This window comes from Brassica napus, chromosome C4, assembly GCF_020379485.1.
Source record: "Brassica napus cultivar Da-Ae chromosome C4, Da-Ae, whole genome shotgun sequence".
NCBI lineage: Eukaryota > Viridiplantae > Streptophyta > Magnoliopsida > Brassicales > Brassicaceae > Brassica > Brassica napus.
Window position 1 is genome coordinate 31708272 of NC_063447.1, and position 22948 is coordinate 31731219.

General features: G+C 37.4%; 2 protein-coding genes and 1 pseudogene across 5 annotated transcripts; 2 read left to right on the forward strand and 1 right to left on the reverse strand.

The window, feature by feature from the left end:
- Positions 1–5120: 5120 nt before the first annotated feature.
- On the forward strand, positions 5121–9462 carry LOC106436829 (annotated as a pseudogene).
- A 20-nt stretch (positions 9463–9482) lies between these two features.
- LOC106436828 (PTI1-like tyrosine-protein kinase 3) lies at positions 9483–15695 on the reverse strand. 4 transcript variants are annotated; one of them, XM_013877774.3, is made up of 4 exons: positions 11242–11731; positions 10810–10990; positions 9865–10733; positions 9483–9776 (listed from the first exon to the last, which is right to left on the reverse strand). In XM_013877774.3, exons 1-4 carry the CDS (start codon positions 11281–11283, stop codon positions 9645–9647), a joined length of 1224 nt encoding a protein of 407 aa, XP_013733228.1. In that variant the 5' UTR covers positions 11284–11731; the 3' UTR covers positions 9483–9644. The 4 variants fall into 4 exon arrangements, 3 of the variants coding, with proteins under 3 accessions (XP_013733228.1, XP_048609670.1, XP_013733230.1); XM_048753713.1 differs by having other exon boundaries at positions 10810–11005; positions 11479–11730; XM_013877776.3 differs by having other exon boundaries at positions 11479–11729.
- Positions 15696–15840: 145 nt separating this feature from the next.
- On the forward strand, positions 15841–18007 carry LOC106436826 (solute carrier family 35 member F1). Its single transcript, XM_013877772.3, has 11 exons — positions 15841–16129; positions 16250–16344; positions 16428–16485; positions 16583–16777; positions 16850–16926; positions 17003–17085; positions 17156–17207; positions 17284–17352; positions 17445–17531; positions 17623–17684; positions 17787–18007. Exons 1-11 carry the CDS (start codon positions 16003–16005, stop codon positions 17884–17886), a joined length of 1005 nt encoding a protein of 334 aa, XP_013733226.1. The 5' UTR covers positions 15841–16002; the 3' UTR covers positions 17887–18007.
- The last annotated feature ends 4941 nt before the right edge of the window (positions 18008–22948 follow it).

Sequence of the window (22948 nt, forward strand, 5' to 3'; positions counted from 1 at the left end):
GCTCCTCTCGCTCCCGCTGCTGCATCCGCTCCTGTTCCTCCGGGTCCTCCGGGAGTGATGAGGGTTGCGGAGTTGGTTCAACAGCCCGGTCGTGACCATCTTCCGTATCTCACTCCGTATCCACATGGACGGGGTCAAACATGGTAATTAAACATTTTTTTTTCTTTAAATTTGGATTCATTATTAACCGTTTGTTCTTTTAATAAGGTTCAACCGATCCGGGAACGGGATCAGCGCATGGATCAACCGTATGATGTACTCGGCCCTCGACAGTGGACATCCGACTTTCACTCACTTCCCAACCGACAAGCAGGTTCTGTGGTTTCGTCAGTTTGCGGTAAGTATTCTAATTTTTTACTTATATTTTTAATCTTTAATATAAATTTTCTACTAATTGTGTTTTTTTTTCAGCAAGAGTTCAACTGGAATTCCGATGAGACGCTCTTTATCTATCACCACTTCGTCCATAAAGTAATGGACAACTATGGGAAGCAGATCCACGAGTGGAAGAAGAAGTGGGAAATCAATAAGGTTCGATTTAATTTATTAAACAATTTTTTAATTTATTAAACTATTTTTTAATTTATTAAACTTTTTTTTTTTTTTTAATTAAAAGGTCCCAAAGTCGATGAACGATACGGTCTGGAAGGAGTTGTGTGCGCATTGGGATAAGGAGGAGACGAAAGAAACTTCTTCCACCAACTCCACCAACCGCAGGAGCGACCGTAAAGGGAAGGGCATCTACAAGCATAACTTGGGTGCTCAATCTATTGCCACTCTCGGAGATCGCATGGTAAGTTCAACCGCTTTTTCTTCAATTATTTGAGTTTCAGAATTTAAATTTATTGTGCATTTCTTCTAATTTCTAATGTTTCTTTAATTTTATGTTTTTTTTCAAGGCGGAAGAAAATGATGGCGAGCCGGTCGATGATCTCGCCCTAATGAGGAGGGCGTATACCAACAAGAAGACCGGCCAGATTGATGACGGTCTTGTGAGGGACGTGGTCGACCTGGTCCAAACTCAGGTGGTAGACGAAGTGTCTCAGCTTCAAACCGAGGATGACGCTTCGACGGCTTCGACCAACTTGTCCCGGTTTCGAATCAACGAAATCGTTGAATCCGTAAGTTCTTTTTTTTAAAGTTCAATTCATTTATTTCTTGGTTTAAATTTCTAAATTTGGCTTTTTTCTATTCAGTCGGTTCCAAAGAAGAAGGGACGTTTGTTCGGTTTGGGTCGTCGCACCCGGTCGGTTCCTCCTTCTTCTGCACCACCGCCCTTTGTTGATCCAGAAGTACTTACGGCTCAGTTGAAGGACAAAGATGATCGAATATCTTTGTTGGAGACCCAGATGGCGGCTCAACAGGCGGGCTATGAGGCACAGAGGAGGCTGAACCAGCAAATGATGGAGATGATGCAGAGGATGTACCCGAACGAGGTGTTCCCGGACGTGCCAGACCCGTAGTTTTTTTTTCCCCAATCTCGGAATGTTTTATTTTTATTTGTGAAACTTTGAATATTAATTAGTATGATTTCAATTTTACTTTTAATTTCATATTTTCGAATTTAAATTTCAGAAATTTTATTTTTTCAAAAAAATAATATTTTTTACATTTCGAGGAAATTAATTATATTTTTCACTACATCGATCGATGCGTTTTTGAACAAAAACGCATCGATCGATCCGTTTTTTTTAAAAAATATAGCGAGGGACATTTCCCTCGGAATTTTCCGAGGGACAACTCCCTCGGAAAATTCCGAGGAACGGATCCCTCGGAATATACCGAGGGAACAGTTCCTCGGAATAAACCGAGGAAAAAGTCCGTCGGTATACTCCTATCGATCGATGTATATATGTCCAAACACGCATCGATCGATGAACTTCCGAGGAATTATCCCGACGAAGTTCTACCTCGGTATATTCCGAGGACTTTTCCGACAAACAAGGGATCCTCGGAATTTCCTCGGAAATTTATTTCCTCGGAATTCCGTCGGAAAATTCCGAGGGATTTCAGAGGAAAAAAGAAATTCCGAGGAATTATTTCCGACGACGTATTTCGTCGGAATTGCGTCGGAATAACGATATTCCGACGAAATTCCGACGATTTTTTCCCTCAGAATCCTTGATGTTTTCTTGTAGTGTTTGTAAAACTAAGAAATTTCATCCAAACACTCTAAAATCACTTTAAATTTTTAAAAACCCACAACTTAAAATCTTCAATAACAGTTGATTTTAAATTATTTTATGAAATTCCAAGTTTAATAACAGTAAATTTTTAGTGAGTATTTGAAATTCATGTTTGAATAACAATGAATTTGTCATTTTAAAGCAAATCACCTCAAATTTTGAGTTGAATACACTCTTATAGATTTATTTCTCAAAAACAGCTATCGTTATCATAAAAATTCAATTCTTGTTTTCACATACAAGGAAATGAATTTTTGGGTTAAAATAAATATTTTTATAATAAACAGTTTATGTTAGGCATATTCTTTTTCCATAAATTGATTTATATTAGAACAAGGAGTTTTGTCTGCGCATGCGGGCATAATCAAATTACAAATATTTATTACTATATTCGTTATTTAAAATTATAAATTTGATTTTTATTTAATTAATTTTTATACATCTTTCTATTTCTTAATTTTAATTTCAATAATTAAAAATATTTTTTGGATAACAACATAATACATATAGGACTTATCTTGTATTCTTAAAATATGTTTTTACTTTTTGGTATATATATATATTAATTAGAGAAAAAGACAAAAATAGCACTGAATCAAGTTTTTGTTCCCAAACTAGCACTCAAAGTCAAAAGTCACAAAAATAGCACTTAATGTTTTATCAAAAGTCACAAACTTAGGGTTTAGAGTTAAAGGGTGGGGTTTAGGATTTAGGGTTTAGGGTTTAAGGTTTAGAGTTTAGGGTTTAGGGTTTAGGGTTTAGGGTTTAGAATTTAGGGTTTAGGGTTTAGAGTTTAGGGTTTAGGGTTTAGAGTTTAGGGTTTAGGGTTTAGAATTTAGGGTTTAGGGTTTAGAGTTTAGGGTTTAGGGTTTAGAATTGAGAAATGAGGTTTTGGGGATAAGATATAAACTTAGAAAGGTGCTATTTTGGTCATTTTAGTTTTTGAGTGCTATTTTGTGATATAAACTTAAAAATGTGCTATTTTGTACATTTGCCCTATTAATTATCTAATAAAATTAAAATGACATTAATCGCTCTAACTTTTAACATGAGATTTTGAATGCGAAAATTCACTTTGCAAATAATATTATAGATCTGATCGAAAATCAGAGTGAGATATATAAGCAGGCGGAATAAGTTAAAATCTCCGAAAACACGCCCTAAAAGAAGGAAACTGACACCCAACAAAACAAAAGAACCTACAAATAAATATAGGCAAATCATAAGACAAAACCAAATGTCAACCTTTAAACCCACATAGAATCCTCATAATAGAACAAAGATAACATCTTGAAAAGCCTCACTCGATCGGAGGTCTTCCGATGATCCACAATATAGCAAGCGATGCAATGTACTTAAAAGAAATCTCACCTCAACCCCTATCCAAGACGAAGAGCCAAGAACTAACAACAGGCCGTAGAACCAAGAATGTTGGGCACGTTATTAATTAAAATTCTTTGTCCCAAAAAATAAAAAAAAATTAGGCACACTTTTTAGAGTTTAGATAGTTTTCCTTATAAGATTCAAAACTATTGTTATTTAATTAATTAAACTCGGTTAAATAAAATATATAAATTAACTTGATCGATTAAGAAACTTGAATAGGAAACGTTCTTGTGTTGACAAAAAAAAAGGAAACGTTCTTGTGAAATCAAAGCAACAAGAGAGAGGCACTTGCGACCGATTGATTCAACCAATCTTCATCCGGATAAGTAACTTGACAATAGGAAATAATGGATAGGAAAGATCGATCATACATATCATGCAAGGACAAGTAACTTGACGACTTTCTTCTTAACTTGCTTAATAATCAAACAAATTGCACCAGGTAACTTGCTAGATTCTCCCAGATGCATGGCGGCCTTTTTCTTTTAATAGACAATGCACAACATGGCAATGGATCCACTAAATTAAGGGATTTTCGGCATAGAGCTATTGATTCATCTCATTACATGCACCCCCATGCCACGTCGCGAACTAAAAAGCTTGACGTTCATTCTTACTAGTGGTAAGTGATTGGTCAGTCAGATTTTGCCATCGGACGTGTTCGTCAAAGAGATTGATCAGGAACAGTATTGGGAAGCTCTTTTTCCATTATTTGAAGGGTTCAAATTAGCGTAATAAAATTGAAAATGATGATAAAGATCTCACTTATTAGAAAAAAATACTTAGTATTGTGGCTATCTTTGGCAATACAAAAGGGGAAATCGAAGCTAAACAGAATTGTACAAGTAGAAAACTCAAACCCAATTTATTAATTTAGAACTAAAAATCTGATCTTCAAATAAAATGGTATAATATTATGGGCAATTATCTCAAATAGCAATTTATAAGTTTTTGTCACAAAAATAGACCTCAAGAAAAAAATGACCAAAATAGCTCTTTTTTATTTTGAAAATTTTAATATTTATTTTTTATTTTTTTAAATTTGAAACCCTATCCCCAAAATTCCACACCTTTATCTCTAAACTATAAGTCTAGATTAGTTAACCTTATAGTAAAAATATATTTTTACCTTTAATAAAACTTATTTTGATCATTTTTTTTCATTGGAGGTCTATTTTTATGACAAAAAATTAAAAATGACTATCATAAGAAATTTCTCAAGTAAGTATTATTCACTATAATTGTCAATTAGTATCTTATAATGTTATTATATTCATTGCAACATTTTATAAGAATATCTAAGACTAATTAATAGTTATAAAAAATGAAGATGTTTGTATCATTATAATCATCCAAACTAGCTAAGCATTGTTACTAGATTTATCTCTCAAAAATAGCTATCATTAACATTGCAATTCAATTTTTGTTTTCACATCAAAGCAACGATTTTTTGTTGAAATAAATGAATTATAATATAAATAGTATATAAAATTAGGCACATTCTTAAATAGCTTTTCCTTGCAGATTCAAAACTATACTATTATTTAATTAAACAAATAAATGTTGGTTGTTGTTGTGTAATCAAAGCAATTAGAGAGAGTACTCGCGAGTTGCGACTGTTTCAATCAATCAATCTTCATCTCTCTGGAATTCGAGTTATGTGGGAGAAGATCGTGACTTTAGAGGGATGATGCTTCGATAAAACTGATCGTTTATGTCAAGTGAGGTTAAGCTTAGATCCAAGTTTTGATTTTGAAATCTATTTGCTACTTAACTCTCTGTTTCTATTGTTTTGAGATTTGATCGTGGATGTTTTGAGAATCCTTGTTTTGATTCTGTTACTTAGCTCAACATTGATTGATTTGACTGATTCCTTTTGCTCAAATTCAACTGAAAGTTGCTACCTTTGTCGTGACTTCATGTTTCATTCAGGTTGGCTCAGAGTCTATAAGTTGGTTCAAGATAAAAAAGATGAATGGGAAGGTTGTGTGCAGTGTATGTCGTAGCAAAACTATTTCGAGGGCTTATGATGATCATAAGACTAGAGTGACCTCAAAGCAACGCGTCCTCAATGTCCTTTTGGTTGTTGGTGATTGCATGCTTGTTGGTCTACAGGTAGGTAAAACCATCTCAGCTTGTCTTCCATGACCATGACATTTTACATATCAGAATAACTTAAAAGTTACTTACCTTTCCCTTTTTTTTTCCAGCCTGTGTTGGTGTACATGTCCTATTAGTGTCAACTTCTTGACGGAAATTGCTAAAGTTGTTTTTGCGATTGTGATGCTTTTAATCCAGGTTTGTTTCTGAACTGACTTCAACATGTACACTCTAGTATTTAGAAACTAGTTGCTAGATGTTTCTTCTGCGTTAGGAGATGAAAAGTACCAGAAGTTCATTTGGATATTTTCTCGAGTAACTTTTCCCTTTTCTTGATTAACTTGTACTTTGAAGTTTGAATGTGAAAAGGATCCCACTCTGTTCTGTGCATAAAGACAATTTCTCTATTTCCAAATTGTTACCTATTGTTGACTCGCTCGCTTTTCTGAGGATGGATCTATTACTACTTAATGGTTTGTGTTCAAACTGTAGGCCAAGCACCAAAAAGTTGGAGAGAAGCCACTTCTATCTGTTTCAACATTTGTCCAGGTACTTCTTCTTTGTCAATTAAAGAGTCTGTACTAGGATTTTCCTAGGGCACATCCTCACATTTGAAGCTAGTTCCTTGACCTTTTGTTACCTGATCGCTTACACATATCTCATCTGCGGATCACTTTTTTTACACAGTTCATTGGGTTTGTTAGATTGTGGAATGTGAATGTTACTGACAGAACATATTATTCTAATAACTTGAAACTTCTAAGTTCAATTGGTTGACTATTTGTAATGGAAATCGCATTTACATGAGTCTATTTTGCAGGCAGCTCGAAACAATTTGCTTCTTGCTGTTCCAGCCCTGTTGTATGCTATCAATAACTATCTCAAATTCACAATGCAGGTACATCCACTTGTTCTTTTTTTCATTTTGGCATACGTTAGTCTAATTAAGCTTCTGAAATGTAGGGATATGATCTACTGTCTGAGGTTTTGGCTTTATGAGAATGGCATGTCCTGTGGTGTTCTGTTAATTCCAATTTTGTTGATTCTGTATTTTGTGAATTTCCTAGTCAGACACTACTTAAATGCACTCTAAACAAATGACTGATCACCATTTTCTTAGGATAATCCTGCTACTTAAATGCGTCCGTAAGACCTGCTAGTCATTGCGTTATAAAACTAGTTGTCTTTTGGTGATAGATGTTTGAGTCTAGTTGGTAACATTATTCTTACATTGTGCATTGCAGAGCTCTCCTTCTAATTCTTATACTATTTGGTTCTATCTTTCATTCTTTCATGTATTTTTATTTCATATACTGAAAGTTTCTACTGTGCCAGCTATACTTCAATCCTGCTACTGTAAAGATGCTTAGCAATCTAAAGGTTCTTGTCATTGCTGTTCTATTGAAGATGGTGATGAAGCGGCGGTTTTCCATCATTCAGGTGAGGTTCAGATATTCTTATTTTTATATGTGCATATGTCTGGTTTTCAGTATCAGAAAATATTATTGTGGAAGTTTTGTGTAGCCTTCCATCCATAATTACACCTCTTATTCTCGTTTGGATTTTATCTGTTTTCATAATTATATTGCTCACATGCTGCTTATCTTTGTTTTTGTTGTAGTGAGAGGCACTTGCTCTGTTGCTGATAGGGATTAGTGTAAATCAACTGCGCTCTCTTCCTGAAGGTGCTACTGCCATTGGCATTCCTCTTGCTACGGGTGCATACATCTGTACCTTTATCTTTGTAAGTTTCTTTTTCCTGTGCTTATATTTGCTCATCTTGAAGTTGAATATATAAAGTGGTTCCGTGCACATAATCTGCTTTCTCATGCTTCTTCATTGATTTGATGCACTATGGAAAGTTCTTATTCAAGAATCATGCTAGAGACTAATTTTTAAAATTCACGTGCAGGTTACTGTCCCATCGATGGCGTCTGTCTTCAACGAGTATGCCCTGAAGAGTCAGTATGACACAAGCATCTATCTTCAGGTTAGATAGTCCTGATGCAATTTTTAATCCTGCATCATGGATTGATATGTGTGTAGTAACATGAAACTTTGTGTGCTTGGTTACTTGTTATGTTTTTTGAAAATGATGTGTTATCAATGAAATAGAAGCAGAAATCCTTGGGCTGTTGAACTCTTTGTTCTGTTTTCTGATCTTGTTAGCTCTGTTATGGCTAAAATTCCACATATTAGGGTACATAGCTAGATTCTTAGTAATGTCAAATTCTAAGATCATGGTGTTCTACACCTGTGTTGACTTCTTCTTCGTTTGTCTTTTTTTGTGTGTGTAATTGTCGTCTGATTGACATTATTTTCTGTTGCAGAACTTGTTTCTCTATGGCTATGGTGCGATATTCAACTTTCTTGGCATACTAGCATCTGTTATATATAAAGGTATTTGCATTTGTTTTAGAAGTGTCGGAAGAAAATAATACGTTTTTAGCACCATGATAGCTTCTGAAAATCCTAGTAGATAATCCTGAGAACTTCACGATGCATTGCTTACAAAATTTATCATTGACAGGTCCTGAAAGCTTTGACATCCTACAAGGACATTCTAGGGCAACCGTGTTTCTAATAATGAACAACGCAGCACAAGGGATCCTATCCTCCTTTTTCTTCAAATATGCAGGTAATTACTTAAACTAAGTTTTGTTAGATCCATTTAGCTTATGTCTTAGTTTGCTTGAGTTTATATCTGGAGATTGTGAATTTTGTTATATGTAGTTAAGAGTATTTGTTAACATATCTCTGATGCTTTTCAGATACAATCTTGAAGAAATATTCATCCACAGTTGCCACAATCTTTACCGGGATAGCATCTGCAGCACTCTTTGGACATGTTATAACCATGAACTTCCTTCTTGGGATATCTATCGTTTTCATTTCAATGCACCAGGTAAACCTCATATGAACCATATCCCTGCTGAATCAAACTCAACAAACTCATTTCTGTGTTGTTTATTTATCGTCTCATTTATGTATAGTTCTTTTCACCACTTGCCAAAGTGAAAGACGAGCAACAACAGAACGGGAGCCTAGAATTAAGCAATGCAAAGGATACTCACAGGTTAGTGACAGTATACATACTTCTTTATCAAATCTTGTTCAGACATCGCCGTACCTACACCATTTAACTTCTTTTCCTTGTTATTTCCTTCAGGGCTGATGATTCATTCATCAACATGGCCGCAGGAGCAAATGAAGAGGTGAATAACAATAAATTTGTGAAGCCAGTTCTTGAACATGTCCCAACCTAAGTCTGACACTAATGATCATTGTCTTTTTGTCACCGTCTCTGTTCAGGCTACTCACAGTGGTGAATCAGACGATAGAACACCGCTTCTTCCCAGATGAAATGTTTCTTAAAAATAGGTAACAAATTCTCACCTTTCAAGCTCTAAAATATCATCCATTATCTAATCAGATAGATTCTTACCAAAGAAACCTCTAGAACCAAATCTAGGTTGCAGAAAATGTGCATCTTTCCACTAAAAAAGAGTATAAGCTGAATGTTATTAATAAGGAGAGTCATCATCTACTTTTGTACCTTGTCGCTGCAGGATTTTTGAACTCACAAGGAGTATGTTCCAGGTTGCATAGTGAAGCAAATTTTGATGAGACCCAACTCTTGATTCTCTCAAGAGTCGGTTTTAAGTTCATGGAAGAACCTCTTGTCTATAGATGTGTATTGTCTTAAGATAGATTGAGCAAACTTGTTTAAGTGATACATAACATTTTGTATTCTTTGGTTTTTTGCGAAATATCAGGTCACTTTTCCGCTCTTAAGACTGTTAGGACAAAGAGGAAAAAAACACAAATATATAGAATACTTTTATAAGAATCGAACAACTCCAGCAAACATAGAAGAAGAGACGACAAAAAGACTTTTGAAGAACATATTTGTATATGATATGGCAAACACATGAAAACAGAAAACCAATCTCTCATTATTACATAGAAGAATCATATCCCCTGTGATTGAACAGGTACTGCTGTTGATGACCTCAGCAACGGTTGCAGAGCTTTTACCACAATGCTCATGTTCGGCCTAAACTCTGATTCATATTGCACACACAACGCTGCAACAGCCGCAAGCTAAGAGACACAAGAAGGAGAAAACATTTCATAATTAGCTTCAAAAGTGAGTGGTTACACAGGTAAGAGATGAAAACTTTTATATTACCTTTGCAACTGCTTTAGGAGGATAGTCTCCTTTGAGTTTAGGATCAACACACTGCTTCACTTTGTCTTCACTTAGCCTCGGAGTGGCCCAAGTGACAAGACTCTGCTGGCCGCGAGGCATTGTATGATCAACAGGCTTTCTACCAGTCAAAAGCTCCAAAAGCACCACACCGAAACTGTAAACATCACTCTTCTGCGTCAGCTGACCAGTCATAGCATACTCCGGTGCATGGTAACCGAACGTTCCCAAGACTCTTGTCGAATGAAGACGAGCAGCCATGTCAGGAGACTGATTAGACAGATTGAAATCAGCAATCTTGGCTTTGAAATCTTCAAACAAAAGCACATTGCTGGAACGAATGTCTCTGTGTATAACCACAGGCTGAACCTTCTCATGTAGATACTCAAGCCCTCTTGCTGCATCAACAGCGATTCTCACCCGTTGGATCCAATCAAGAGTTGGACCTGGCTGTGCTCCCTGGACACCTTTCCTCCCGTGTAAGATATCATGCAAAGACCCCATGGTTGCAAACTCATAAGCGAGTATGCGGAGGTTCCCTTCTACGCAGTAACCAAAGAGCTGGACGAAATTCTCATGGTGCAGCTTAGAGACCCTTGAGACTTGAGTCAAGAACTCGATGTTTGATTCAGGCTCGGCTGCGTTGTCAAGCTTCTTGACTGCTACAGCTTTGCCGTCTTTCAGAGTTGCGTAGTAGGCTCTTCCGTAGGATCCTTCACCGATCAAAGACTTTGATCCGAAGTTATCTGTCTTCTCTTTCAACTCATCTAATGACAATGCAGGGACGTCGATGGATGGTGGCTCCTTTAAAGCAGCTGGCTTCAAAGCAACAGGTGCTCTTTTATTGTACCCTTCAAAGAATCATCAAACATGTTGGCACCAAAGGAATCATAAATAGTTTGTTTGAGAGCAAAAGAGAGCAGTTACCGTAATCAATATGGTGCTTAGGGCTTCTCAGGTGCTCGTTTTCAGAAGCATGGTAAGGCTCTTCGACGTGGCAAGCGCAGCACAACCACCTACGCATCTTTTCTCTCTTGCCTATGTAGAGATCGTCTACAGCTCTCGGTTTATCAAGCCGAACAAAGTAGACTGGTGAACGATCGTCCGCCTGAAAATGTCATCACTATCATCATTACACTCGCAAAGGTTTTCCTTTCTTTTTCATATCTAAACAGAGCCAAAAACAGAGCCAAAGCAAGTTCCTTCAAACAAAACAGAAACTGTTTCTGATGTTAAGGAGATTCTAAATATGGGCATTGATTCGAGATTCACGGTTAAAGTTAAGACCTTTACACAAACCCACGAGCTGTTTGAACATCTAGATTCGAAAAGGTGAAAGCTTTTGGATATAAGACTTACCGCAAGACCACGGCGATGATAATCAGAATCCATTGAATACATACTCAAAAAGAACTCGAAACACCCACAAAAGAGGAAGTGATTTTAAGAAACAGAGATAAAAAGGAGAAAACAGCTAAGGGTATGTGTTAAAAAGCAAAGAGAGACAGAGAGGAATGATCAAGAATAGACACTTGTCGCGTAAAACAACAATCCAAATTTAGAGATTATATATAAATGAAACAAGAGAACATTTACCTGTAAACTCCGTATAGTGATGATATGTTTCTTCTAATGCTGGTTTTGTTGTTCCGTTTTGTTGGTTAGAGAGAGATAAGAGAGAAGAAACAGAGACGTGCGGGAACAGAGAAGCTTTGAGCGAAAGAACAGAGAGATATTAATGGATGAGACAGAGACGCAAACGCAAACGCGCTTGCTTCGACAAAGATATGTTTAATTTGTTCTTCTTCTGCTTTCTGTCGACATCATTTTTTCGATGGTCAAGTGTTTTTCTTCTGGATAAACATTCTTTAATACCACCACCACACTATGATTTTTGGCCTAACCAGGTCAACTCAAATCAAAGTCTTTAGTTTACGTATTTGACCTTATTCGGTCTCTTTTAATCGGCCTTGTTCGACTTTCTAGTATTCTCGTATTCCAGTTCTCTATGCTGTTTCAGTCCATTGTAGGCCCAAATGTTTTTAAAATATTCTACCAACCATCCTTTTCACCCCTGTTCGGAATTACGCCAGGCGCTAGTCGGGCGGCAGTTCCGGACCTAGCGAGTTACCAAAAAATCGGAGATTAAGCGGGATATACGCGGGACCTAGTTTTAAATACAATTTAATATATTTATAATATATTTAGCTAATTTTAAATATGATAATACAAAATTTTAGACATAATTATATAACTTGTTATATAATTTATAGATAAACATTGTTTTCTCCTTTACACATCAAATTCAAAAAGTACAAAAACTTCCAATTCATGAGATACACAAAATAGATTGTCTTGATCTTGAGAACATACAAAATACAAAAAAGGATCGAAGTCTTCATCCTTTTGTCCTCAGATCAAATAATCACCATGAATTGGGTAGATGTGTTAGGAGTTAGACTACTTAGCATACACCTGCAACAAAAGACATACACCTACAAATAAAAAGATATAAAACAACGAAGATCTATAAGATCTATAAGACCTGTAACTTAACATACTAACCTTACTAAGATAAAATTACTAACCTTACTTAGCAGATTATGAATCACGAGAGAGAGGAGCATTTTGATATACATCTGGTTCAAAATCCATGTCCACAGCATATTCCTCATCTTCTTCAGACTCAAAGTCATCATCATATAAATCTCTTACCCTTGGAGCTTGGGTTACAAGTAGCAAATTAAGATCATTGTCTATGTCTGGTACACGGCCCAAAAGCCATTCTTCCACTGTATCTTCATTACCATCATCGAATATCACATCAGCATTTTGCTCTCTGATTTTTTTCTGCTTCTTAAACAGCTTTGCATTGAATTGCACATAGACTAAGCTATTTAAGCGATTGGCATCTAGCATATTTCTCTTTTTTGTGTGAATCTGCAATTAAAAAAAGTTGTGAATTTCAGAAATAGTGAGATTCCTAGAGAAAGAGAACTAATAAACTAACCCCTTCAAAGCAACTCCAATTTCTTTCACATCCTGAAGAGCTTGACGTCAAAGCAAGGATCCTTGTAGCCATTTTTTGAAGAGTTGGTGTACCACATCCATATGTTGACCACCAGTTCCCTAAAATCATCATATCACTCGTATTGATGAATAAAGATCAAAAGTTAATGAAAGACAAGCAATCTGAACATACAAACCTGGATCAAACTTGTCATCTTTAATCTCGCATCCTTTGAGTGCTAAAGTTCTACCAAATGAGCCACTTTTGCTCTTGTAAAGACTAAGCTCCTGATTGACAACCCTATTTTGCTTCTCAAAGTCGCCATGATAATAAGTCTCTACACAAGATATGAATCCTTCCATGACTTCATAGTCTTTTTGAATTTCTGGATCTTTGTAGAAATAATATGGATTGAGAAAGTAGGCAGCCACATGCAAAGGAGTATCTAACCTATCTTTCATTTTCTCATCAATGATTCGAAAGATAAGTTGGTAGTTCTTCTCCAAATGATTTGAAGCTTCTTTGATAGAATTCTTAGCTTCGATAATCTCACCATAAATGAATCCAAGAGAAGGTACTTTCTCCCCATCAGCCAGCCTTAGAACCTTCACCAGAGGGCTGAAGATCTTCAAGACAACATTCACACTACTCCAAAACCCATGACTCATAATCGTGTCAAATGTATTCTTACCCTTCAGACACTTAGAATGCTTACAACTATGCCACTCATCACTGCCGAACATGCTCATCAGTTGTGCCTTCTTGTCGTATAGGCTTTGCATAGTCAAAAAACAAGTTGCAAACCTTGTTGCTCCTGGTCTTACGATATCTCTGTTATTTGTACATGTTCTCATCATGGACAGTGTTGTATGATGAGCATATATAAAGATCGTAACAGCCTTTGCTTGGTCAATTATCTTTGCAATTCCCGGAAGCTTAGAAATTCCCTCGAGCATCAGATCTATAGTGTGTGCAGCACAACCTGTCCAAAATATATTTGGTCTCTTTTGTTTCAGCATCTTTGCAGCTGCCACGTTGTTTGTAGCATTATCAGTGACCACTTGCACTACCTTTGCAGCTCCTATATCTTCAATCCACTGGTCAATATAATTGAAGATGTACTCCCCCGTGTGAGAATCTTTAGAGGTGTCTTTTGATGAAAGAAAACATGTACCTCCCCTTGAGTTGACACACAAATTCATTATGCTTCTTCTTTTCATATCACTCCATGCATCGGTCATCACTGAGCAGCCTTCTGTTTCCCATTCTTCTTCTAGATTCTTCAACTTTTCCTTGGTCCTTTTTTGTTCCTCAAATAACAATGGTCCTCTGAGCTGATACTGACTTGGAGGAACCCAACCAGGTCCAAACTGTCCCAAAGCTTCACAAAACAACCTGAAACTTTCATTGTCAATGGCGTTGAAAGCAACATTTGCCTCATACATCCATCTAGCACAGTATTGACGGACAGCATGTGTCTTCTCCTTAGATATGGCGTCATGTATATTTTGCTGTCGTGCTTGTGCAGCCAAAGAAGCTTCAGGGTTTATGGAGGTTGCATACTGATCGATGGGACCTTGGAAGTGAGGACTTTTAAGAGTTCCCAACTCTCTTTCCAATTCTTCAACATTTCTGCCTTTGTTTATGTTCACTTCTGCCCTCAGTTCTTGTTCATGTTTCCTCTTCAAACCCTTTTTCTCTTTTGCATCAAGAATTGCCTGCTTACACTTCTCTTGATCCGCTTTAGATGATACAGGACAGGCTGAGACATTCCCTTTCACATGAGCAATGTGTTCTTTCATTCTATAAATACCACCAGAGAATTCTTTTCCACACAACTTGCATTTGACCTTGTCTACATTTTTTGGATTACATAAGACTCCAAATTCCCATCCCACATCATTTGAATTTCGCTTCAGAGGACGAGGTGCATCTGTTGGTGGATTGTCCATCTTTTTAACCTTAAAAAAAAATTATGTATGAAGTATAAGCACGTATGTGACGAAGTACAAAACGTAAGCGTCTTCTTTGTTTCTCACGACAACAAACACAAAAGAACAAAAGAAGAAGCAAAACAGACAAGTACAATTAATCAAAAGTCAAAATAGAGAACTAGTTGTCAAACAAACACCAGTGAACGAAAAAAAAATTCATAGCTTCGTAACTTAATTTGCTAACACTCGAACAAGGATATTACCTTAATTTATTTGGTAACTCGATTCAGTTTCAGTTTGTCACTTACTCTCAATCTAAGCTTGACATCTCCACTCTCAATCTCCTTTGCTTTCTCAATAATTTAGAATTTTAGATTAGGGATTGCTCGATAAAAAATCCCCAAATGTAGTTTTTATTTGTTTGTTTTGGGCTTTAACTATTTTTTGGGTTTTAATATAATGGACATTACACAAAATCTTTTAGTAACAAGCCATAATAAAATGTATGTGTTTTGATATTACGCGGATATTACGCGGCAATCGCGGCTATTACGCGGTCAACGCGGATTTACGCGGTTCAGCGCCTAGGTTGCCCGATTTGACCATACTCGGTGCGGTAGAGCTCCGAACAACGCCTAGGCGGCTAGGCGGCCGCGTTTTCGAACATGGCTTTTCACGTAAATGATTCTTATATTACGCGCGTTTCACGTTTATTTTTTTAAAAAAATTCTATTTATTTTCAAATTATTTACTTCATTTTCAATTTGATCAGTAATTTTTATATGCATATCAATATCACCATATTTATTTCAGTTGATAAATGATATATTTGTTATCAATCAGTGATGTTTTTTTTTTATTTTATAAATGATATATTTTGGTTGATAAATAATATTTTAGGAATGATAATGCTTTTGCAACATTTGTAAAATTTATAAATTTCACTCTCTATTTATAAATTTATCTTTCTTTTTTTTTCACAATATTTATAAATTTATCTAAATTTAAATAAAACAAAATTGATCTGTAATTGAAAAACGTGAAGGCAGCAAACACTCTCCTGTCTGATCTCTCTATACACGACCATGATCTCTCTCACCGGAGAACCTTAGCTTCTTTCTCTTTCAAAAGCTCTTTAATTCCCATTTCCTCTTACACAAAACTGAAGAAAACATAATGGGTTTGAATCTCGAGGAGATCAAGACAAAGAAGAAGTTGACTTTTATTGGACTTGGATTGGGACAGATCATATCCCTTCTCTGTACTTGTAATGTCTTTACATCTTCCGAGCTCGCCAGAAAAGGTTTAAAGCTTCTTCTTTTTATGGTTTGTTACCATTATTACCCAACAGCAACTTCATGATCGGTTTGAAACAGGGTTTTGATAAATTCATCTCCTTTATTCATTCTTGAATTCTTCTTAGGAATTAATGTTCCAACAACACAATCTTTCCTCACTTATACGCTACTGGCAATCGTCTATGGAGGTATCATGCTATATAAAAGACCCACAATTAAGGTCAGTCATGAAGTTTCTAGCTTCACTCTTATGTCTCTGAGTTAACTTCTCATTGGAGTATAAAGATTGTAACATTGTTGTAGGGCAAGTGGTATCACTATTTCTTCCTTGCCTTAGCTGATGTGGAGGGGAACTTTCTTGGCGAGTCTTCTTATTAACACAGTCTTCTCACTTACGTCACATTCTTGTTGCTGTTGTGGTGTGAAACTGTGGAAGTGTTATGTTTTTCTTTTGGCAGTGGTGAAGGCTAATCAGTACACATCGATGACGAGTGTGATGCTACTGGACTGCTGGGCGATCCCTTGCGTTTTGGTGCTGACTTGGGTTTTCCTGAAAACAAGATACAGATTGATGAAGATTAGTGGTGTGGTTGTATGTATCCTTGGTGTTATCATGGTAGTCTTCTCTGACGTTCACGCAGGGAGTCGACCAGGTCAGAACATGCACTTAGCGTTGCCCCCAAGAAACTCTGATTTTAGAATCTTATAGTGGTGGCCTTTTTCAGGAGGAAGTAATCCTGTTACAGGAGATATTCTTGTGGTAGCTGGAGCAACCTTATATGCTGTCAGTAATACCACCGAGGTAAACAAGTCTCTGCAAAAATGCTTTCATGGTTAATCAGATACTATAACAAGTCTCCTTGTTACTTTGTTATTAGGAGTTCCTTGTGAAGAATGCAAACACAGTTGAGCTTGTGACCTTCATGGGATTTTTCGGCGCAATCATTAGTGCCATTCAGATGTATCCTTCATATGTTTATTAGACTTATATGTGTATATTCTCAAGGAAGCTCTCCTTGACTTGTCTATAGATGCATATTTGAACGCGGTGAGCTCAGAGCTATTGATTGGTCTGCTGAGTCTGTAAGTTTCTTGCTGTCTCCCTTTCTGTTTCTATTTCTTTCATCAGTGCTAACTTTGATGGTTTCTACACTTTCAGGCTTTTCTTTTTCTTCGATTCGCAGTCTCGATGTTTCTCTTCTACTCATTACTCCCGGTTTTACTCAAGGTATGAAATGAAACTGAAAACAGAACAGGCTTTACTCTCTGCTTACATGTTCAAGTGGCTCTGAACATTAACATGAGATATGATCTTCTCAGACTAGTGGTTCAGCAATGTTCACCCTCTCGTTACTCACATCAGACATGTGGGCTGTTTTGATCCGCATTTTCGCTTATCATGAGAAGGTTTGTAACTCATATAAATTTTCTTACATTTTCTGTCTCTTAGCAACCAACAGACGAGACCAATTTGCCATGTATGTGTGTTTATCTTCAGGTTGATTGGCTATACTACTTGGCATTTGCTACTACAGCTATTGGACTGATCATATACTCAGTGTACAGTCTTTTTTTTTCTTTCAATTATCTCTTCTACAGTGATGGCTTTATCAAGTAACAATAATCAGTATGTTTTTCGCGTTTTTTTGTTGATATTCTCAGGAAGGAGAAAGATGAGGAGGACCAAGAAGATGAGCAGAGAAAGCTGTTGGATGAAGAAGGTCGAGTCAGTCCTATAGCTACTTCCACCGGAGAATCCTAACCAGAGAATTCCTTCTTCTGTATCTCATTGACTTATTGGCTTGAAAAGTTTATAAGAAACTTTTGTAATTTATAACAATAATTGGCAACTGTAAAGAGAAAAAAGAAGAGTTCATTTGATCTTCGTATCAAGTACAAAAGCATATCACTTTGATTAGTTCTTTTTGTAGACAGTAAAGGCAAAGAACAGATGGTTTGGAAACAGAAACAGAAAAAGATTACAGAGTGTTCTGTTTCTGAAACAGAAAAACAAGAAGAAACAGAACACTCATCATTGGGCTTCGACATTATGAAAGCTGAGACAAGCTTCACAAAGATGGGCCAAGAGACAACACAAAAGCCCACTCAGACAATCACTCAACCAACGGCTACAATTGAAGAAAGAAAGAACTTAGAAAAGGACAAGCAGAGTGGTCCTGCATTGCACGGTAAGGAGAAGCCAATAACATTGAAGAATCATTTCCAGCTGTTAGGGATCCAATGAAGAAGTGGTGACATCTAGGGTTTTCAAGTTTAAGTATAAATACAAGTCTAACGTTGTAAACAATACTTCAAGCAAAGAATTACAATGAAAAGCTTGCTTCTTGTTATGCTCTAGATCTCCTATATCTCTATTTGTTTACATGGTATCAGAGCTCAGTGAGCACATCCTGAGCCATGGACAACGCTTTAGATCTTTACTCTCAACCAAAACTCAACATCTCAAACTGTGTCACCATAAAACTCACTGAAAGAAACTACATTCACTGGAAGCGGCAATTTGAGTCCTTTCTCTCTGGTGTAGATCTGCTTGGTTTCGTCAATGGCGCCTCTCCTCCACCTGTTCCAGTGATTCATGTCCCTAACATAGCTGGAGGGTATCGTGACGTTCCAAACCCTGACTTCCAACTATGGGTTAGATCTGACCAGATAGTACAAGCTTGGTTAGTTGGCTCTCTCTCTGAAAATATTCTAAGTGTAGTACTTGGAGCTATCACTGCTCAAGAAGTATGGATCTCTCTCGGGGATCACTTCAATAGAGTCTCGTCCTCTCGCTTATTTGAGCTGCAACGTCGTTTACAAACAGTAACCAAAACTGACAAATCCATGAGTGACTATCTCAAAGACATCAAAGCACTCTGTGATCACCTCAACTCTGTGGGAAGTCCAGTCACTGAGAAAATGAAAATATTTGCGGCTCTACAAGGACTGGGACGTGAGTATGAACCTATAAAGACCAGTATTGAAGGCACTATGGACTCTCCTCTGGCTCCAACTTTTGAAGATATTGTTCCACGCCTCACTGGTTTTGAAGATCGCCTCAAGTCATATGACAATTCTCAGACCTCAGTATCTCCTCATCTTGCCTTCCATGTGACTAACACCGATCAACACTACTCGCCAAATCCAAACTACTCTCCTCAGATACCTCACTTCACTCAATACAGAGGTCGAGGGGGCAACAATGGACGGTTTGGAAACAGTAGAGGAAGAGGATACTCTACGAGAGGTCGTGGGTTCTATCAACAAGTATCCTCTACCAATCCCTCTTCTTAAGAAGACTCTCCAACTCGAACCACCTGTCAAATTTGTGGACGTTTTGGACATAATGCCTTGAAGTGTTACAGACGCTTTGACATCTCTTACCAGAGCACTGATCTCCCTTCAGCCATGGCAGCTCTTCATGTCCCGACTAACCCATCAACAGGACAAACCTACAATGGAGCTGAATGGTATCCAGACACCGCTGCCTCTGCTCATGTCACCAACTCTCAACAAAACCTTCAGACAACTCAATAGTATCAGGGTAATGATTCAGTAATGGTTGCTGATGGAAACTTTCTACCTATTACTCACACAGGGTCTGTTCCTCTACAAACCTCCTCAGGTATTCTATCTCTCAAGGATGTCCTAGTGTGTCCTAACATCACAAAATCTTTACTCTCAGTGTCAAAGCTTACTGCTGATTTTCCTTGTGAGTTCACATTTGACTGTGATGGTGTGTTTGTTAAGGACAAGCTCACCAAGCAAATCCTGACTCAAGGAAGTAGACACAAAGATCTTTATGTACTGGAAAACTCTACCTTTACAGCATTCTACACGGCAAGACAAGTGGCTGCTAGTTCTGAAGTGTGGCATAGAAGGTTGGGACATCCTAGTGCAGAGATCCTTCAAACTCTATCCAGAAGTCAAGCTATTAGCGTCAATAAAAGTGCTTCCAAGATCTGTGACTCTTGTCAACTTGGAAAAAGCTCTAAACTACCTTTTTCTAGTTCATTTTATGTGTCTAGTAGACCCTTAGAGAGGATCCATTGCGACTTGTGGGGTCCCTCTCCTATCAACTCTGTTCAAGGTTTCAAATACTATGTCATATTCATCGATAATTTCTCAAGATATTGCTGGTTATACCCTCTGAGACAGAAATCTGAATTCCTTCAAATCTTCATCATGTGGCAAAACTTGGTTGAGAAACAACTAGACAAGAAAATACTAATGTTTCAATGTGATGGTGGAGGTGAATTCATCAACAACAACCTCATGTCTCATCTTTCCTCTCACGGCATCAAGCAATTGGTCTCGTGTCCACACACGCCACAACAAAATGGCATTGCAGAGAGAAAACATAGACACATCACTGAGCTTGGAATGTCAATGTTGTTTCATGGAAAAGTTCCTCAACAATTCTGGCTAGAAGCATTCTTCACCTCTTGTTTTCTCGGTAATCTGCTACCCTCATCAAAGCTCTCAGGAAACAAGAGTCCTTATGAAGCATTGTTCAACAAAAGACCTGAATATTCGGCTCTAAGGATATTCGGAAGTGCCTGCTATCCCTCTCTTCGCCCTTATGCTTCAAATAAGCTTGATCCAAAGTCTCTGCAATGTGTCTTCTTGGGCTACAATGAAAAGTACAAGGGATACAGATGTCTACACCCTCCTACTGGCAAGGTTTACATCAACAAACACGTTCTTTTTGATGAACAAGTGTTTCCCTTTGCTTCAACCTATTCCCATCTGCAACAACAACACGCTACCCCATTGACCTCAGCTTGGCAACAAAGTTTTTTGCACTCCCAACTGGCTCCTGATACTCATGATACTTCAAGATCACAAAACATTCCAAATCCTCCTCAGCCGTCATCTGAATCTCATCAGGGAGTGAGTCCACTACAGTATGTACCACATACTGGATCTTTACACAACACATTCCCTCCTGTTGAAGAGAACACTCAAGAGAGCAACTCCACTGGCCAAGCTAGCGTCACTGAGAAGGAATCTGATCTGTCAAATAGATCAACTGATCCTGGAAATGTATCAGTCATACAGTTTGGAAATCTTCCTCTCACAGGCTTGGACAATCTTCCACAAAGACAATGTCGTTCAACACCTGCAATGACCAGACAAGAAGAGACTAGCAGTGCCTCAGAAGCTTCACCGCAAGCTTCATCCAGCAAGATTAGTAGTCCAGAGCAGTCTCAAAACTCCGCTGCTCCAGATACACCGTCTAAGAAGCTGATTTTACCTCCACCTACTACTTCTCCAACACATCAGTCTCAACATCCCATGATCACTAGATCAAAAGCGGGAATAACAAAGCCGAATCCTCGTTATGTTCTTTTCACTGTCACTACCACTCCTGCAACTCCTAGAACAGTTACTGAGGCTCTAAAACATCCTGGTTGGAATGGAGCAATGACTGAAGAAATGGTCTCCTTTGATGAGACAGATACTTTCACTCTAGTGCCTTATCACCCTGATATGCATATTCTTGGATGCAGATGGATATTCAGAGTCAAACTTAATGATGATGGAACAGTGAAATGTCTTCGGTCTCGACTTGTGGTTAAAGGATATGATCAAGAGGAGGGAATAGACTACTTAGACACCTACAGTCCAGTGGTTAAATCTCCAACTATTCGAGCCATGCTGCATCTTGCCACTGTGAACAAATGGGAGATAAAACAGTTAGATGTCAAGCATGTGTTTCTCTATGGCGATCTAACCGAAACTGTGTTTATGCACCAACCTCCTGGTTTCATCAATCCAGAGAAACCTGGTTATGTATGCAAATTGAACAAAGCTATCTATGGGCTAAAACAGGCACCAAGGGCTTGGTTCAATAGATTCAGTGACTTCCTACTTGATTTTGGTTTCATCTGTAGTTTGAGAGATCCTTCTCTATTCATCTATCGCAAGAATGGAGACATCATGTTGCTTCTGCTCTACGTAGATGACATAGCTCTAACAGGCAGCAACAACACTCTCATCAGCAAACTCATTGAAGCCTTGAATATAGAATTCAAAATGAAAGACTTGGGTTGCTTTCATTACTTCCTTGGACTACAAACCCACTTTCATTCCACCGGTTTGTTCTTGAATCAAGAGAAATATGCTGAGGATCTACTTCACATTGTACCTTTCTTGGATCCAACCTGATATCATGGTCTGCTCAGAAACAACAATCTGTCTCAAGAAGCTCGACGGAGGCAGAGTACAGAACTCTTTCAGACACTGCGGCTGAGATAGTGTGGCTCACAAACATCATGACTGAGATTGGAATCCCTCAAAACTCACCACCAGAACTGTTCTGTGACAACTTATCGGCGGTGTACTTGTCAGCCACGCCTGCAATGCACAAGAAGTCCAAACAGTTTGAAGTGGACTTTCACTTTCACTACAAGAAAAATGCGTTTTTATAGCGGACGAATAACGCTATGTAACGATACGATAGCGGTTTTTGAAGCGCTGTATCATCGCCCGTCATAATAGGTAAATGCCATTACATAGCGGTTTTTAGCGTTGCTATTTTTTCTTCCGCTACAATAGCGCTTTTCAATATGCAATTAAATTTTTTTTAATAGCATGTCTTTAATGCTATTATTTATTTTATTAACAGCGTTTTTGATTTGTTATTGTTAAAACTACTATAGCAATTTGTTTTTGCTATATATTGTAAATTATACTTTGTTAATTATTTATTTTAGAATTATTTTTCAGTTAATAATTTAAAAATAAAAGCATAATTAAAATTTAAAATTAATTCAGATATTTAAAATTTCTTTATTAATATTGATCTGTAACAAAAT

Excerpts from the sequence above, each read along its gene's own strand:
- LOC106436828 (XM_013877774.3), bottom strand. The coding sequence starts at position 11,283 with ATGTATTCAATGGATTCTGATTATCATCGCCGTGGTCTTGCG. Across the intron at positions 10,991-11,241 it reads ATCATCGCCGTGGTCTTGCG|GCGGACGATCGTTCACCAGT; the intron begins GTAAGTCTTATA and ends TGACATTTTCAG. Across the intron at positions 10,734-10,809 it reads TAAGCACCATATTGATTACG|GGTACAATAAAAGAGCACCT; the intron begins GTAACTGCTCTC and ends GATTCTTTGAAG.
- LOC106436826 (XM_013877772.3), top strand. The coding sequence starts at position 16,003 with ATGGGTTTGAATCTCGAGGAGATCAAGACAAAGAAGAAGTTGACTTTT. Across the intron at positions 16,130-16,249 it reads TTCCGAGCTCGCCAGAAAAG|GAATTAATGTTCCAACAACA; the intron begins GTTTAAAGCTTC and ends AATTCTTCTTAG. Across the intron at positions 16,927-17,002 it reads CTGTCAGTAATACCACCGAG|GAGTTCCTTGTGAAGAATGC; the intron begins GTAAACAAGTCT and ends CTTTGTTATTAG.